The sequence below is a fragment of the Nilaparvata lugens genome, chromosome 5 (assembly GCF_014356525.2).
Source record: "Nilaparvata lugens isolate BPH chromosome 5, ASM1435652v1, whole genome shotgun sequence".
NCBI classification, from domain to species: domain Eukaryota; kingdom Metazoa; phylum Arthropoda; class Insecta; order Hemiptera; family Delphacidae; genus Nilaparvata; species Nilaparvata lugens.
The window spans coordinates 5332233-5351389 of NC_052508.1; the positions used below are offsets into that span (position 1 = coordinate 5332233).

At 36.3% G+C, this 19157-nt stretch overlaps 1 protein-coding gene across 1 annotated transcript in view; it reads left to right on the forward strand.

The window, feature by feature from the left end:
- The window catches only part of LOC111050877 (serine/threonine-protein phosphatase 4 regulatory subunit 4), a 56158-nt gene that overhangs the window by 11115 nt on the left and 25886 nt on the right, over nt 1–19157 (forward strand). The window contains exons 7-12 of the mRNA XM_039429352.1: nt 383–609; nt 4258–4386; nt 5982–6025; nt 6915–7127; nt 11365–11523; nt 12594–12776. Of these exons, the coding sequence (XP_039285286.1) occupies nt 383–609; nt 4258–4386; nt 5982–6025; nt 6915–7127; nt 11365–11523; nt 12594–12776 (955 nt within the window). The remainder of the gene's footprint in view (nt 1–382; nt 610–4257; nt 4387–5981; nt 6026–6914; nt 7128–11364; nt 11524–12593; nt 12777–19157) is intronic.

The following is a 19157-nucleotide window of genomic DNA, read 5'->3' on the forward strand; positions in this document are numbered from 1 at the left end:
TAAGAGAAATGCCAAACCGTCGACTTGAATCTTAGACCTCACTTCGCTCGGTCAATCAATTTGTAGAGTAACTGCTGGCTCAATTTCAGTAGAAGCCCAATATTAATGTACTGGCATTAATACCCTACTGTAAAGGCGCTGTTGATTGATAAATGGGCAATTTAGCGGGAAATGGAGCTCATAATTCTAAATTATTCTGGGCTGATTCGGAATTCAGTGGGAGCGTTATAACTATTATTAGCTGTGTGAGTGATGCTGATAATTAAATTGGTAATTCAATACTTCATTGACAGAGATAAACTATTTGGATCATTACAATGTCGGTAGTTTTAATGGTGGCCCGAGAAAAATATTAATAATTTGTGTTTGTTTTTTTTGACAGAGTGCAGAAATCAGTGCTGGGCGTGGTGCAGGCTCTGTGCCAGGATGTGGACAAAACAGTTCGTGCCTCGATGTGTCTTGAGCTGCCTCAACTGACTCGGCCTCTGCTAAGCAGCTATGAGCGAGATCTGCTGCCTCTGCTCAATGACTCGGTGAACGACGAACAGACTCAGGTCAGGGCGGCTGCTTACTGTGCACTCGTACAGTCATTGCCACTCGTCGGTCAAGGTGATTCATTCATTAATTCAATCAATCAATCAATTCATTTTGGGGTCGCCGCCAATCTGTCTCCCCGACAACTAAACTCCTTGCAATTTTGACCACAGGCGTCAGCCGATCCCCTGGCCAGTGGCGGAGCCAGAAAAAAGTTCGGGGTTGATCATACAAGGTCTATAAATACAGGTCATGACACCCGTGTTCCTTATGGAGCGGCCATTTTATGGGGTCTTTATGGCGGTACATTTCAAAATCCAATCTAATTCAATTTACTCGTAACAAAATTATGCATTTTAAAAACAATATTCTAGTTTAGAAAATATATGAATTAAGATTTTCATTTTTTTAATAATGAAATTTCAATAATAAATGCTTCAATTATTCATTTATTTAGCCTATTATTAAAAATTGTTCTTATTCTTGTTACTTAAGGATTATTGACCGAGCGAAGTGAGGTCTAAGATTCAAGTCGATGGTTTGGCATTTCTCTGAATGTTTAAATGTTTATATGTTGCGCATTTACGGCGAAACGCGGTAATAGATTTTCATGAAATTTGACAGGTATGTTCCTTTTTTAATTGCGCGTCGACTTATATACAAGGTTTTTGGAAATTTTTCATTTCAAGGATAATATAAAAGGAAAAAGGAGCCTCCTTCATACGCCAATATAAGAGTAAAAATGAGACTATAGAATTATTCATCATAAATCAGCTGACAAGTGATTACACAGATGTGTGGAGAAGCCAGTCTATTGCTGTATTTCCATGAGGTCTATAGTTTCAATCAGGTACTTGTTGATGAGAATACTGCGTGAGGTCTACTGTTCACAGATCTACTAGTGATTCATAAGGCATTGGGACAAGACAAAATACGCGAGGCTAACTTCAAAAAGAGTTCTAAGTTCCCGATCAATTGAATCTAAAAATCAACAATTCAGTTCCTAGTTGGAATAATATTATTATTCTGTCGGAACAATTTATTTTACAATTCAAAGCCAAGCAATATCCCTTGAAAAATATAACTAAATAACACATCATGTTGTTCAATCTATAATGATAATAGCTGATAAATTTGAAAATTGGTGAACTAGAACCCCATAAAATGGCGATTTTGCAATGCATCACGGGACTGTGTCATGACCTGTATTTATAGACCTTGGGATCATAGCATCAGAATAGTAAGCACCTTAACTTTGTGGGTGTCACCGCTGGGTAAGGAATACCTCCTACCAAAGGGGGGTCCGGGGGTCCGCTCCCGGAAAATGTTGAAAATATACCTTCAATAATTTTGTGCGATTCTACAGTTCAGATTTAGATTGGCCTTTTCGAAGATTCGTTGTTTATCCCAACTAAGATTGGCTAGTGACCTGAGTATTTACCTGCATGTTGAAGGGAAGGGTATTTGGATAAATTGCAAAAAGCACTGTTCAATCTGCAACTTTAGAACTGATGAGACGGTAGAACATTTTTTATTAGTATGTCCCATGTATTGCGACATCAGGAGGCAATTCATTTATTCATTTATTAGAACAGTCACAAACACGATATTTGGAAAGAGAAACAGGCAATTGCCCAAAACTTCTTCAATTCCTTGATTTTGGCACATAAATAGTCCAAAGTGAGGTTAAGTTTAAAATTTCTGTTTTCACCAAAGATTAACACTCAGAGAATACGTATTCGAGATATGATTGATGAATTTTGAATTTCGAAGGGTTGATAAGAGCCGGAAATAACACTAAACAATCCGAAAGTTTCAATAATATTGAAATAAACTTAAAAATTTCGAGCAGAAAAATTAAAACTACTATCACTGCCAAATTTACTCAGAATATTGTAAATGACGCAGATAAAGTAATGGTACTGCTATCCAACTTGAGTGTAGAAAAAATAAATTCCGTGTACAATTTTACAGTAGAGGTGCTCAAAATAAGATCAGAGATACTAAGCGTAACAGGTTGAGCCGGCAGTGAGCCTTTCTAACAATTGCAGCAATTTAATCATGACGTTTCACTCAATTGAATGATTTGTGTTATCCTGTTTGTAATTATAATCAATGTTTTCATATTGTTTGTGTATTTTGTCTGTTTGTATCATGATGATTGCGACTTTGTATGGGGCGTGGCCACGATTGCAAATAAAGATATTTATTTATAATTTAGTGCGATTTTACTCAATTTCCACATGAAAACAAACATTCCATTCAAGTTTTTTTGGTGATCAGTAGGCCACTTATTATTTCGATTATGACTTGAAAATTCATAGGGTTTTCGATTAAATAACAAATAGAATGGAATGGAGTAGAATTTTATTAGTTATTCAATTGTAAAAAAATAGTGATTTTGCAGAAGGCCTACTCATTAATAGATAACAAGCTAGAATGCTTAAATTTTGGCTCCAATAAAGCACTAATTCAACCAACATTTTACATGAAAGAAATACAACTCGAAGAGGTTTAGGACCAATAGAACCGATTTCGTCCGAACTAGCATCGGCCGTAAACTATCGAACGCGACCGAACGAACCCCCAACAAAGAAAGGAATAGATGCACGTCCATTGCAACAGGTTCCTGTCCCAGGCCGATCAATTTTTCGATCCGAATTGATTGGGATTTTCCGGCTCTATCCGGCCGAACTAACTAGTCGAGCTGAGACAACAAAGTGTTCCTAACCTGAAATTGTTTCACAGTTATGTTTGTTTTTTTGAAGTTGTTCTGTTTTATAAAGTTGTAACTATGGACAATGAAAAGTTGATAAGTTTGGTTCAAGAGCATGTTCCATTGTGGGATATGCGAGACAAAAGATATCATTCTCGTGATGTTCAAAGGAATCTGTGAACAAAGATTGCTTAATAATGAATAACTAATTTAGTGGATATTTGTTGAAGGTAACATTATTGTAATGAATAACTAATTTAGTGGATATTTGTTTATTCAATGTTCAAAATCTCAATATAATCATTGTTCATGGAAAATTTTGGTGGCTATGATAGTAGTTAATTCAATAATTGGCAACTAGACTGACGTAAACGGTTCCAATGGACGACCATATTCGGCCGAATTAACGGCCGGCAGATTCGTCCGATCCAACGGCCGAACGGATCGGTTGAATACGGTTCCAGTGGACGGTTAAGCTGCGTACAGATATACGCGCCTCCAACCCGCTCCGCGCCGGCTCCGCCCTCGTTCCTCCATCGCTCCGCCCTCGTTCCTCCATCGCACCGTAGTCGCTCCGCCCCCGCTCTGCAGTCGCACCGATCATGAACGTTATGTTAGCTCTTCTCGCGTTCCCCGGTCGATCCACTCTTGCTCCCCGGTCGATCATCAATCGATCTGCTCGAGTGACGTTCGGTTGCGGAGCAGAGCGAAAGTCTGTACGCACCTTTACCCTTACAGCTAAACGCCAAAACAAACCTAATTTACATCAAAAGTATGTCACAAAAATGTTTTATAAATTTATCTTAAAAGATACTGATTCTTTTGTTAGCCTATACTATTGTTTGGTTGAATAAAAACGTTTTAATTTCATTTCATAATAATTTGATAAAATTAATTTATTAATATTTAAGTATTAAATAAAGTGCATTTTATATTTGTGGTTGAATAAAAACTTTTTAATTTCATAATAATTTGATAAAATTTCATTATTAATATTTTTGTTACAGATATCCTGAAACAATCATTCCTACCAATGGCGAAGAAAATAATCGAACAATGCCTGCAATCCGTCCAGGACGGAATATTTCTTATGGATCTCACCGAGCAGTTTGGCAATTTATGTCTCGGACTGGAACGTAAGTTTCATTTCAATTCAATCTTCCAATACGATTACTATACTGAGGTCCACGTTATAATGGCAGTGATTGATTAGCAATAATATTGCTATCCTTGTCTATCATTCAACAAAGCGGATAGCGCTATCTCTTTCTTGCTTTGCTCTGTTGCCAGATCGTCTTTTAACAATGTAGAATTAACAAAATATTTCTTGACTATTAAATTTTTTTTCAATTCAATTCTTTATTGCCAGAATTTAACAATGCAACAAATCAAGGTTGATCAAATATAAAAATTATAAATTTTTTCTTAATAAAATATAATTGATTATTTTAAACGAGACTGAACAGTTAATATTACATCAATAAACCTGTATCAGCTACCGTCTATGGAAGGCATTGACAAGACAGAGGATCGGCAACGTTGTTCTCCTATCTTTCTCCACTGTCATTTTAACGTGGACCTCACCATAGTAATGCCTGGCGAACTAGTTTCCATAAATCAATTGAGTAAACCTTAAATATATTTGGTTGTGAACTCTCAACTATTGTACTTATTTAGAATGATGACGTCACTCTGAAGAAGACGCGACTACTTATCTCTTGTGGTGATCATTAAACTTCTAAATAAAGATATTTTTATTCCAAGATAAATTGAACAACTACAAGACTTAACCTATTTCAGACTATGTGTAATCTTATCTAAATTTGGGAGAGGAATAGCACAAGGTTTACCTTATTTTTCACTCCCTATCATTTTGATGATTTACGTATTCTACGAATCAATAAAGAATAAAAAATAAAGAGTTTATTTTTCTTTGCTTCTTCAATTAGACCGCCTTAAATATGTTATTTTCTGTAGATCTAACTCTCGATAAATATGGGACCCATACACATTCAAGTCAAATGGAATAATTCTTCATTTCGATATTGAAACGCATTACAATAAAACGCAACAAATTTTCAACACAGTCAAAAAGCAAAGTAAATAAAAAAATATTGACACATTATTGATGACTGGCTCATACCTTAGGCTTGACATTAGCAAAGATGGTATGCTTGGTATAGCATAAAAATGTTTTATGTTTTGATTGTATACTTTGATGATACATTATTTGATACAATTACATTTTTGTACAACAATGTGTACGTTCTGTGTACAGTAAATTGTCCTAGTTCCAATCGTAAATTGTTCCAACAGGTGACTAGTGCAAAATGTTCCTATGGAACGCCATTTAAAAATAGTTGGTTCAAGCTTTTGACGCGCATATATAAAGTTGATTTACACTAAAATGTGTCGTTTACTAGCTGCGTGAATGAAGAAAGGCTGTTTTACAAACTTACCGTCTAGAAAAGTGTGCATTTCTTTTATTCCATTACTCTCAAACTTTCTATAGAGAAAAATTCATTTTATGAATGCTTATCAAAAATCATAATTGTTGGTTATGTGCTGTGGCTATGCTATGGTAAACTATCAGCGCATGCGCAGAGAAGCAAGCTGACTATAATAATCGACCAATGAGAGCTCAGATTGCTGGAACTGTACCAGGCCGGACAATTTACCACGCTTCGACTGTGGGGCAGGAATTTGGAACTGGAACTGGTTTCTGGTACAGAATCTGTAAAAACTCCTTCAATGGAACGCGGAACTTTTTACCTGGTAAATTGTGAATCGGACAATTTACCACATTCCATGTACACAGAACGGGCCCAATGTGTAAATAAAGAATTTGATTTGAAAGAGCATTTAATTCTGTTTCTTTAACCATTCAGTGACAGTTTGCGCAAATGTTGTTTGTAATGAGTCCAAGCTCTTGATTTATATGAATTTATTGTTATGTCCAACGGATCCCTAAAACGGCTCTAACGATTTTCACGAAATTTGGAACATAGTAGGTTTATAATATAAAAATTCGATTGCACTAGGTCTCATCCTTGAGAAAACTCGCTGAAGGACATGAAAAGGATAATAATTATTCATCCTTGGAAAAACAGATGATGATCTTGTCATCTGCCGATAACAGAAGAGGCTTGTGCCTGTGTGGGAGATCAGCTGTGTAATCAATCAGCTTACCGTATCTCGCGAGAAATCTAGAAATTTTAATAGACTCGATCAAAATAGTCTGATTTGTTGACATGCCATGGTATATCATAATATTCAAAGTTAATCACTATTTTACAGTTTTAAGTGATTAGGGAGTATTATCATAGAGAAACAATAGCGTAATCGTAACTTGAGCTATTGTTTCTCTATGGTATTATTTTGTTATTCAACTTGGTTTGTATCAATCTAAATTAGAACTTTTCTGTTTTCAAATGTTTGGATTAAAATTGGACCTGAATTCAAGTGTATGGAACATAACCTACTATTTGGACCATTTATATAGTGTATAAATCAAAATTCGGGGAAGAAACAGTTTTGGGCTGTGCCTGTTAGTCCTTCCCTAATCATTTTGAAGAATTGTGATCTGTTTAAATCAATAAATAAATTACGAGTAAAGCTCGGTGCCCCGATATTTATTATTAAGTAAATGTTGGTTGTGTTTCAGCACGCGCAATCTCGTTCGCCGCACAACAGCAGCATGTTCGTCGATAGCCGGGTACACTGCGCCCTCAACATGCCGGCCATAATCCGGTTTTGCCGCGGCATTGGCAATAGCAACGCTGCCTACTTCACGCGCAACATCTATCCGCTCATGTGCATGCTGTGTGCAGACTCACAGTATGCGGTCAGGCGGGCCATTGCTTCTGTTATGCACGAGGTAGGTACTACCAACGTCTATAAATACACTTTTTGTGTAGTTGAGAAGTTGATATTGTGGTAATTATTCATATTGAATGAAAAAGACTGAGAAATTGTCAAAAAACCACTGATTTATTGATAATTAGAAAGACCGGTTTCGGTTATTACACCATTGTCAATCTCTGATAAACTAAAACTAAATACAAGAGCAGCAGAATTTATACTAGTAGGCGAGTACTGCTATTGGTCAAGGGCATGAACGCCTGCCATTGGCCCAGCTAGACAGTCTCCTCCCACTCAACGGTGTGACAAAATGGCAGCTTAAGCAACAGAATCGCCATGATAACAAAATTTACTTTCAGTACCAAGAAAACAAGTGTGAAAGATAATAAAACAAATATGTAAATGAAAAAAAAACATTGACTAATGTATGCTTACAATTTTATGATTAAACTAAATTCGTAGTGTTGTATTGGATGAAATGAATCTGATCATTCAAAACTATACTGGGAATTTTCCTTAATTACTCTTGTTATTTCTAAAGCCTCTAAAATATTCAAAGATCTGCCTTTGTTATTAACATGCAGAAACTCAACATTCTCCTTAACTGTGAACTTGTGATTATTTGTTATCAAATATTCTGCAAAGTTAGATTCCCCATTTTGTTTATTCCAATCTCTGATGTGTTCTTTAATTCTACTTTTGAAACTTCTACCAGTTTGACCCACATAACAAGCATTACAATCATCACATTTAAGTTTAAATACAGGTCATGACACAATCCTGTGAGGCATTGCAAAATCGCCATTTCGTGGGGTTCTAGTTCACCAATAATATTGTCAAATGTATTTTTAGCTGTTATCATTGTAGATTGAACATAATATGATGTGTTATTAGTAATAATAATTGGAATTGTAAAAATAATTCTTCCTACAGAATTATAGTACAGGGTGAGTCATATTGAACTTTCGGGGTTTGGAAGGGCGTTGCACAAGAAGGGAAGGAGCAGAAGGGTGAGGATGGTGTCATTAGACGCGCCATGACATGCAGTTTTAGTGTGAGCAATGGCTTGGTCGGGACCGTAGACCAGTTATAGAATAGACACGCTGGGAAGTCTAGCCTCTGAAGCCAACATCTACTGTCATATCACCTATCTTGACGTCACAACAGTGACGTCACGCATCGTATAGAAAACTTTCAGATTGTGTCTATTTCAGATTCATGGTGTTTTTAGGTTATTTCTAGCTACGGGCAAAAACGATATCGGTTAAGTTATAATGTGTTATGTGTTATCGGCTTCAAAGTTATAATGTGTTTTGAAAATAATAAGGTACGGTAGCCTACAAAACTAATTTATTGTCATGCTGCAATGAGTTCACTTACATCATAACCAAGGATAATATTACAGTTACAACTTACAAAATATTTATGTGTATAAATTTCAACTTACGCATGAAAAGATATTCCACTTTTTTTCCTAAAAATTTCAGTGCAATTATATGCTGCACAGGAGATTACCATTTTCATAAATAATAATTACATAAATAAATAACAATCTGCTATGGAAAACAAGCTATGTTTAACAAAAATGTAAGTTAAACACCACAAACACTTACACAACAAACTCAAAAAAGTTTTCTATAATTTCTATACGATGCGTGACATCACTGTGGTGACGTCAAGATGGGTGGATTTGGCAGTAGATGTTGGCTTCATCGACTTTCAGTATGAATATACAATGGGACGTGTCTATTCTATAACTGGTCTAAGGTCGGGACAACATTGTGCGTTCGTAGTTGAAGAGTTTATCAAAAATGGCGGCTCCGTGATCACAGCACAGCGTGCGTTCCGTTCACATTTTGCTATTGGTCGACGTGATCCCATTCCCACTGGACCTACAATCAGAAATTCGGTATCAAATTTCCATCTGCATTAAAAACAAGACCACAAGGCCGAATTAGGACGTCAACGTCAGTGGAAAACGTGGATAGAGTGCGGGCTTCAATTCAACAATTCCCTCGGCGTTCTGTTCGGAAACATGCCGCTACACTAGGATTATCTTCCAGTAGTGTCGGCAGAATACTGCATAGAGACCTTAAATTTCACCCATAGCAAGAATTAACAGTTAGAGACTTGGACACACGAACAAATTAATGCCGCGACATTCAGCAGATCCCCCGCACTGCTGTTTTGATCTTCAGTGATGAGGCACATTTTCACCACGCCGGAACTGTTAACAAACAGAATTTTCCATACTGGGCTGAGAATAACCCACGAAACCCATACGAACGACCACTCCACAGCCCTCGAGTGACAGTGTGGGTCACGTCGACCAATAGCAAAATTTCAACGGGTGCGTTCCGTGCTGTGCTGTGATCACGGAGCCGCCATTTCAAATAAACTCTTCAACTATGAACGCACAATGTTGTCCCGACCAAGCCATTGCTCACACTAAAACTGCATGTCATGGCGCGTCTAATGACACCATCCCCACCCTTCTGCTCCTTCCCTTCTTCGTGCAACGCCCTTCCAAAACCCGAAAGTTTAATATGACTCACTCTGTATTTAGCAAAATACTAGAAACTGAATTGTTGATTTTTAGATTTAATTGAGCCGTTCGTACACTCTCACCCGGCCAAATCAGTAGAAATCGACAGTAATCGGCTTGAGTTAACAGTAATAGTTGCGACATAAACGCCCTATACCATGGGATATCTATACACACACAGCAATACCAAATTTAAGATTGCCTCTGTGATGCGTGAGGTAGGTGCAAACAAATGCACGGTTACAGGGGGGTTACTCAGGGAAACAGGAATTTTTCAACTCTACAGTTCTTCCAACTGTAGTCGGAAGTAATTAGAGCCGATAGTCCTAGTAGTTTTTTTTTGGAGAAGCTATGTGACGCTGCTAGTCTCTCATACTGTGCCGTTCTTACACTCTCACCCCAACAAAGCAGTAATGATAGACAGTAGTCGACAGTAATGGGCTTGAGTTAACAATAAATCGGCTTGAAATTTGGAACATAAACGACCTATACCATGTGATATCTTTTTCTTCCACCTCCTGTCTAAAGTGCTTACTTTACTCCCTGGAACATAATACTAAAGTGTCACTTTTTCGCTCTCGGGAGGAAAAAACAGGAAAACTCCCTAGAGGGTAAAAGTGACTCCATTTAGATAACATGGGAAGCAACTCTATATTAAAAACGTGCATTTGAAATAGGTTAGAAGGTCTAAGCTCAGATGAGGAAGCATGTAGAGTAGTCATTAAACCAACTAAATTCAATACCTCAACCAGAAATTTGATCAATATATGAAATTTATGTTTGTATGCTAAAATTATTACAAACTTCATATCACTATACTAAAAAAATGTATATTTTTATTCCATGTTATTCAAAATACCAGCCAACGAATATTCCTCATTAACTAATAAAATTTGAAACGGGAACTTCATCATAGCTGTAGTTGTGGCGGCCATTGTTGTTACAACTTTTGCCGACAGATAGCACTGTCGGTGGAGAACTGTGATTACAAGCCAGCTGTTTCTGTTTACTTTTTAGATTATGATGTAACACATTTCTTGGTCACGTACGTTTTTGAAAATTATTTTATTTGCAGTTTTAATAAAAATGTAGGTGGAGGAAAAATGTTGTGTATATCACGAGTGAAAAATGTTTTTTCTCCCTCAGGAAAATTGTTGCCCTCGGCTTCGCCTCGGGCTTCAAACTTTTCCCTCAGGGAGAAAAACAGTACTTTTCACTTTAGATATACAAATAACTATTTATGCTTTCTTTCTCTAGGATATTACACATGTCTGATAACATTTTAATACTGCTGATTCTAGATTTCTTAAATTTACATTGCGATTTATAAACCCAATCCGACCTATGCAATCAGTGTGATATAATAACACTGTATATTCAACCTTTTTGTACTTGTATTTAAGAAGATTCAGTAATTATTTTCAAAAATCTCTTCATTTTTATCCATTTATACAATAAGTACATTATTGAAATGATAGAGGAAAAATAAGGTAACCTTGTGCTATTCTTCTCCCAAATTTAGATAACACATAGTCCGAAATAGGTTAAGTCTTGTAGTTTTTCAATTCACAAAATTTTCAGTCCTCAACTATTTTTACAAAGTAGATTTTTAAATTTAGATGCTTCAAAACTAAACATAGAAGAAATATTTCACATTTTTATAACCAAAATAGGAAATATTCACAAAATTTATATTCTTTCTATTCAGATAGCGGCAACATTGGGCAAATCGAACGGTTTCATTCTGAAAGAGTTCATCAAACTATTGAACGATGACTCAGAAGACGTTCTCCAGGCTCTCATACCAAACATCAGAAAATGTTTGGAATCTTTCAGTGAATCGGAAAATTTCTCGCCAGAAGTTGTAGTAAGTAGTGGTTCAATATTTTTATTTTAATAATAATTATTATTAAACGAAAATCCAAATTAAATGCTGTAATTCACCCCGAAGACTTCTTCTACTTCAAATATTGACAACAGGGTAGACAGCTAGATGGAAACTCGATGAGCGCTACTATTCAAACATTATTTGTCAGCCCGAGACTGGCTTTTTATTTGGCTGAATTCATGGACAACGTATTCGAGAACAATAACGATTGGCAAAAATGAATAAATATAATCATAAGATTCTTTATACATTCAAATATTTCTTCTTCTTCTTCTCTTCTTCTTCTTCTCTTCTTCTTCTTCTTCTTCTTGCTTTCAAGGATTAGGCATATTTGCCTGTTCCGACTCATAATTGATATTCATATAAAGTTTTAATTACTATTGTGATAAGAAAATTATTATTGCCATCTATCAAATGGTCTTCCGACATCTCTTTTATACAGAGTGGTGCAGAGGAAACGCATCTTTTTCGAACCGCTAGTACTTGGCGACGGGAGGGGTTATTGACCTGGAACAAATATGTTGGCAGACGGCCCATACTATGCCATTTCAGTTGCTATGGAGCGATGGAACGTATAACCACAGAATAGGTACAGAATGGAAACTATCAATCAAACGCCTATCCATCCAATGCTTTTTACATGGCACAAATACTAGACACGTCACGTGACTTGCTCATCTTGTTTGAAAGTTCCAATCCTGGTCTTTTGATTGGCTCGCGGCAGTGAACGAGATCAATTGATCAGGATCAGTAAAGTGATCCGAACCTCCCATCGATACTATTACAATGCGGAACTTTCTAACAAGATGGTGGATTTTTGTGCCAGGGTACTAGTCGAGTTTCCATACTGTTTGTATACTGTGGTATAACATCGTGTGTTCGCTACCGAGCAGTATTTTTTAGAAACAATGAATCTGTAGTCACAGTGCCACGTCTTTTCTCCACTTTCGCCACTGCCATTATAACGTGAACCTGTTTGTCCTTTTCTGATAATGTGTATATCATGGAATGTGAACTAAATAAATAAATATTGTAAATCCTTTTTGCAGGACGATAAGAGTATAGAGCTGACCCGATCCCTGTTTACATGCGAATCAGAGGTATTGGCCACTTACAACTGGAGACTACAGACCGAATTCTTCAAGCAGCTGGAAGTTCTGATGCGATGTCTGCCTTCCAGTTTCATCTACAGTCAGTTTGTGCAGCTGCTGCGTAAGAGACTCTTCACATATGTGAGTACAATACCGGCTGATTCAAAATAGTATATTTAGCACCTAGGGCCGAAAATGAGACTTTTCCGGCTCGAAATCGGTTTTCAAGAAAAGATTGAGAGCCGGAAAAACATTTTTGTCCGTGGTGCGAACGCTATTTTTCGCTGCACAGAAAAATGAACAATAAATATATGAAAATAATTGTTTATTAGGCACTTCCGAAAGCAAAACTGGAAGGTCATAGCTCTAGCAAATCTGAGGTAATCTGAATATCAGGAAATTGTCCAAGTATTTTTATTCTTTATTCTGATTTGTCTAAATATCGTAAAAGTTCAATTATGTGGGAGGTTGAGTTTATACTCTTTTATTCTTCCAAATTACAATAAGACGATTTTTTATAAATGTTTTGATTCTTGAAAAATAAACACAAATAATGAAAAGTTTTTGATCAGCTGTTTTAGCACACTTGAAATTTGGCCAATCTGAATGTCAACGACAACAATGTCGTCGACTTCGGAAGTTCAGGTTAGAAGTTCTATCCTACTCTTAAAATCGAATTTGAATAGTTTATAATATATCTTATTTGTATTTCATTCATCCAAATAAAATGATATTATCTTATTGCAGAATACTTTGTAAACACGTTCACATCAAATCAGAATCAGGTGACTTCAAGGTTATTTTACAGCCCTAGGGCCGTAAAAATTTTACCGGCCTGGTCAGAAAACAATCACTTCCGGCCTCCATATGATGCACGAAAACCAGCTCATTACGTCCAAGTGGGGCGAAAAAGACTTTACAACTTTGAAAATTCATATATATCTTATTAAACAAGGTACAGAGCTGGTTTTGGTGTTGTTTTAAAGGAAAACACTCCAAGTTTTGACTCGCCTAGTCCGCTAGTGCCTGGTCGCGCCACACAAGCGCTAGCCTAGCGGCAGTTACGTCAAAGATGGCTGCCTTCACTGGACCCGAGCGAGCTAGCTGTGTGTTTTGGTTTGAAAAACAGCATAGTGTACCTTGATATGTTGCAAAAATGTTTGATACCACAGATCGATGAGGATGACCGAGAACGAAATGTTTTCTTTATGCAAGATGGCGCACCACACTATCTGACTGACGTCCGGGATTTTCTTAATGACCGCTTTCCAAATCAGTGGATTGGCCGTAATGCGCCAATTGCATGGCCCCCTCGTTCCCCAGACTAACACCGCTGGATTTTTTCTTGTGGGATTTCATAAATGATATGGTGTATGTACCTCCTTTGCCAGCCACTCTACCTGAACTTGAGCAAGGATTTGCGCTGCTGTTGAGCAAGTTACACCTGAAATGCTAGTGCGAGTCTGGGAAGAAATCGACTATCGATGGGATGTCTGCAGGATAACCAATGGAAGTCACATAGAAAATCTTTAGTTTAAGGTAAAAAAATTGAAGTGTTTTCCTTTAAAACAACACCAAAACCAGCTCTGTACCTTATTTAATAAGATTTATATGAATTTTCAAAGTTGTAAAGTCGTTATTGAATAACCCGGTAGAATATAGAATAGTTTTATTGCTTCAAATCTACAGGGCGATTATAAAATTTTGGTTCGATGTGACCAATGTCTATAAATACAGGTCATGACACAATCCCGTGATGCATTGCAAAATCGCCATTTTATGGGGGTCTAGTTTACCAATTTTCAAATGCATCAGCTGTTATCATTATAGATTGAACAACAAGATGTGTTATTTTGTTATATTGTTCAAGGAATATTGCTTAGCTTTTAATTGTAAAATAAATTCTTCTGACCAAATAATAATATTTAGATTCCAACTAGGAACTGAATTGTTGATTTCTAGATTTAATTGATTAGAAACTTCAAACTGTTTTTGAGGTTAGCCTTTTGTCCCAATGCCTTATGAATCATAACAAGTTACAAGAATAAAAACAATTTTTAATAATAAAAAATGAATTATTGAAACTTCATTATTAAAAAATCGAAAATCTGAATTTACATATTATCTGAACCAGAATATTGTTTTTAAAAAGCATAATGCATGATTTTGTTATGAGCAGATTGGAATTTCAAATGTACCACCATAAAGATCCCGCTCCATAATGGCCGCTCCATAAGGAACACGAGTGTCATGACCTGTATTTATAGACCTTGGATATGACAGCCGTTGGTAATGCGACATACATCCCACTGATAATCGATTTCTTGCCACACTCGTACCAGCATATCAGGCGTAACTTGTGCAACCGCAGCGATTCGAATGTGTTCCGATTTTGGAGGTCATTAACCTTCCGGCAGTCGCGCTGTTGTAAAAAGTACAACAGTGTCACTGTTACACCAACACCAACTGGTGTATGGGGTGGTGTCAGTGAATGAGTGACCTATGCATTCCAAAACTCTCTCCCCATCACTCCACTGAGAGTATCAGCCGAGCAATGGTTCAGTCTTTAGGTGCCATTTAGTCGCCACAGTGTATGAGTAGTGCATATGATGGGAAAGAGACTGCCAACGAACCAATAACATAGAATTGATGGCTTTGCTTGATGTACCTTATTGGGCTAAGAAAAGGTAATCATGCAAATGTTCATAGGCGAATAATAATACAATGAGATTGAAATATTAATCATACAATGAATTAATATGTTTTGACAATAAACAGAGTACATAACACACAAAAAAATAGGATGTTGTAAAAATTACAACACGCGACTGCTCAAGATTAAGAAAGTTGATGGACACTTGTCCATCTTGTTCAACATGACGGTGCAACACCTCATTTCGAAAGAAAAGTTTTAGTCCGGGCGCAAATGTCATTCCGTGGTCATTTTTGAGTAACAGCCGTGGAAGATGTCTCAATTTCTTCGTTAGGTATAGCATAGTAAGGATCGTGATGATGATAAGTCGAAATCACAGGCAAACACCTCGGAAACAAGATGGCCGCCAAAATTTTCAGGGTTTTGCTATATCGCTTGTATTTCAATAACCGTTTAAGATATTCAACGAGATGTCATTATAGTTCTAGCTTGTTACCTCATGCGTATGGAAAAACGCACCAGAAACCATGCAGGGTTTTCTTTGGAGGGCGCTGGAGAGTTCATTTTTCGACGTACAGCGCATGTAGATATATCGTTCCAAAGTTGAAAAAGCGCTCTAAATTTCATAGATTCAAAATTCATCTGTATCTCTTGCACAAAAAAAGTTATAATGAAATAAAATTTGAACAAATTTGGAAAAAAATGTTTTTTTGGGCTTTTGAAGGTTATAACTAAAAAAATATGCCGTTTAGAGGAAAATTTTACAAAACAAAAATTGTAGAGGAAGATTTTAAAAATATTTTCGTCTAAAAAACGGTTAAATATCTTGAACGGTTATTGAAATACAACCGATATAGCAAAACCCTGAAAATTTTGGCGGCCATCTTGTTTCTGAGGTGTTTGTCTGTGATTTCGACCTATTATCATCACGATCCTTATTATGCTAGACCTAACGTTGAAATTGAGAAATCTCCCACGGCAGGTAATCAAAAATAACCCGGAGTGCCTTATTCATGACATTTGCGCTCGGACTATTTAGGATTTTCTAGACATTCGCTTTGAACTTGGCTGGATCTAGCATGCAGGGCCAATTGCATGGCCATCTCGCTCACCGGATTTAACACCGATGCATTTCTAACTTCCTGTGTGGTTTCATTAAGGATAAGGTTTATATTCCGCCTCTACCAGGCAATCGTAATGACCTCCGAAATCGGATCACATTCGGATCGCTGCGCTTGCACAAGTTACGCCTGATATGCTGGTACGAGTTTGGCTGGAAATTGATTATCGGTGGGATGTAGTCGCATTGCCAACGGTATTACATCAAAAAAAAAAAAAAAATAAATAAAACCCACACCTTAAACTTGAAGTGTTTTGTAACAAAATGTCACCTTTCTCAATTCTGTAAGTAATTTCAATAGAAATATTCATGTACTTTCAAAGTTGTTAAGTCCTTTTATAATCACTCTGTATATTATAACGATAGTTCTAATAAACATATTACACACTTGAAAAACAACTCATAAGCCGGGTCCAGACGGTCAAGTTTACCATCAGTCTTTTGCTCAAGCAAAAGACTGATCGTTTGATTCAAGCAAAAGACTGATGTAAAATTGCGTCCACACGCATCCGTCTTCTGTCGTCCCTTTTCCTATTTTTGTGCTCACAAGCTCAGTTCTTGATATGTTTATTTATTTATCCAATCATTCAGAATTATACAACTTACAGAAAAGTATCAAAGGCTAACTTACGTCCAAAACAGTTCCAATTCTAATTTTCACAACAGTCCAAAGTAGCTAGAGGTTGTGTGTCACTTCAATATGAATTGTGATATGGTTCATTGAGTTTGAATTGTATACGACATATATTGTATTGACATATATCCTGTAGATGAGTAATAATTATATCGTATTTTTTCGCTGATTCAACTGGATAATGACAAAAATATTACTGTACTGTTATTACATCGCTAAATGTCATATCTCGAGACACAGTGATTGTAAATGGATTGAAATTTTGTAGATAGTATTCTTATCAACAAAATTGTACATCTTAATATATCATGATAGTGAATAATAATATCAACATCAAATTCTCAGAGTATCATGAGAATCAAGAAAGAAAAAAGGGTTAAATGGAGTTATATATAATCGATAAAAAAACTTTTCTATTTTCAAGTACTCGCGAGGTATTTTATTAATTTGAGGGCGCTGAATCCGTATCTGAAATCACAATTTCTCTATCTCCATTTTTACGCGTTTTAGGTTTTGGTTGATAGACAAAAGACGGACGGTTTGATGGAAAAAGATTCCCGGCCGATACATGTTAAGTTTGACGACTTAAGCTTTAACACCCATCCGTTTCACCGTCCAGACGCAACGACTTACATGCTCCGACTTTTGTTTGAGCAAAAGACTAAAGCTAAACTTGAGCGTCTGGACCGGGCTATAGATACAGATAATTGTGTTGAATAATCATTATTGTTAATTCTATTCGAAAGTCCTAACCTGTTCATTCATTCAAAGAGAGCGGACATCAACAATTGATCTACAAAAATGAAAAAAGTTAATGTCTCACTTCGATTCTCACTCAAAGTCATTCCACTAAAACAGTGGCTCCTCAGTAGCCATGAACGGGGGGGGGACTGTATTGTAGACATTCAAACAGCCTATGGTCTATACTATAATAAAGGAAAGAACTGGCTTATACACTTACGGGATACGTAAATTATGTTTGACGCTCATCTCGTCTGAACTACTGGACTGAATAACTTGAAATGTTGCATAGATTCTTAATTAACCGAGGATGGTTATAAGCCTATTATTTTCAATTCTTTAAAATTTCATTACGTCAAGTTTTCAGTTTGTCAATTTAAAATTGTGTTTAAAGTTGTGAATAATTACTTCAATTCGTAGTGAGGTCCACGTTGTGATAGCTGTATTTGATTAGCGTTGGTGTTGCTATCCTTGTCTATCATTCGACAGAGCAGATAGCGCTATCTTTTTCAACCTCCCCACTGTTGCCAGATCGTTTTCCTACAATGTAGAAATATAATTAATTAAATATTTCATTTCAATTATGGAAATTTATCATCTAATCCTTGAAAAATATATTTCCTTGACAAATAAAATATAATCCTATAATATTAAGCGAGCAATTTCTGTATATTTGTTTTTATTTTTATATCTGGTTATCTGGCTATCTGGTTATTTATGCTCAACGGATTTCGAAAACGGCTCAACGATTTTCACGAAATTTGGAATATAGTAGGTTTATGATATAAAAATTCGATTGCACTAGGTCTCATCCCTGGGAAAACTCGCTGAAGGACATGAAGAGGATAATTCATCCTTGGAAAAACAGATGATGATTTCGTCGTCTGTCAATAACAGAAGATGCGTGTGCCTGTGTGGGAGATCAGCTGTGTAATCAATTAGCTTACCGTATCTCGCGAGAAATATAGAAATTTTAATTGACTCGATCAAAATACAGTAATCTGATTTGTTGACATGAGATGGTATATTATCATAATATTCAAAGTTAATAGTTATTTTACAGTTCTAAGTGATTAGTGAGTGTTATTTTGTTATTCAATTCGTTATGTAAACAATCTAAGTTAGAACTTTTATGTTTTCAAATATATGGACTGAAAATTTCACCTGAATTCAAGTGTATGGAACATAACCTACTTTTTGGAATATTTATAGTGTATAAATCAAAATTCGGGGAAGAAACAGTTTTGGGCTGTGTTTGTTAGTCCTTCCCCAATCATTTTAAAGAATTGAGTTCTGTTTATCAATAAATAACGAGCAAAGCTCGGTGCCCCGATATTTGATTATTTTGAACAAGAATGAACAGTTGATATTACA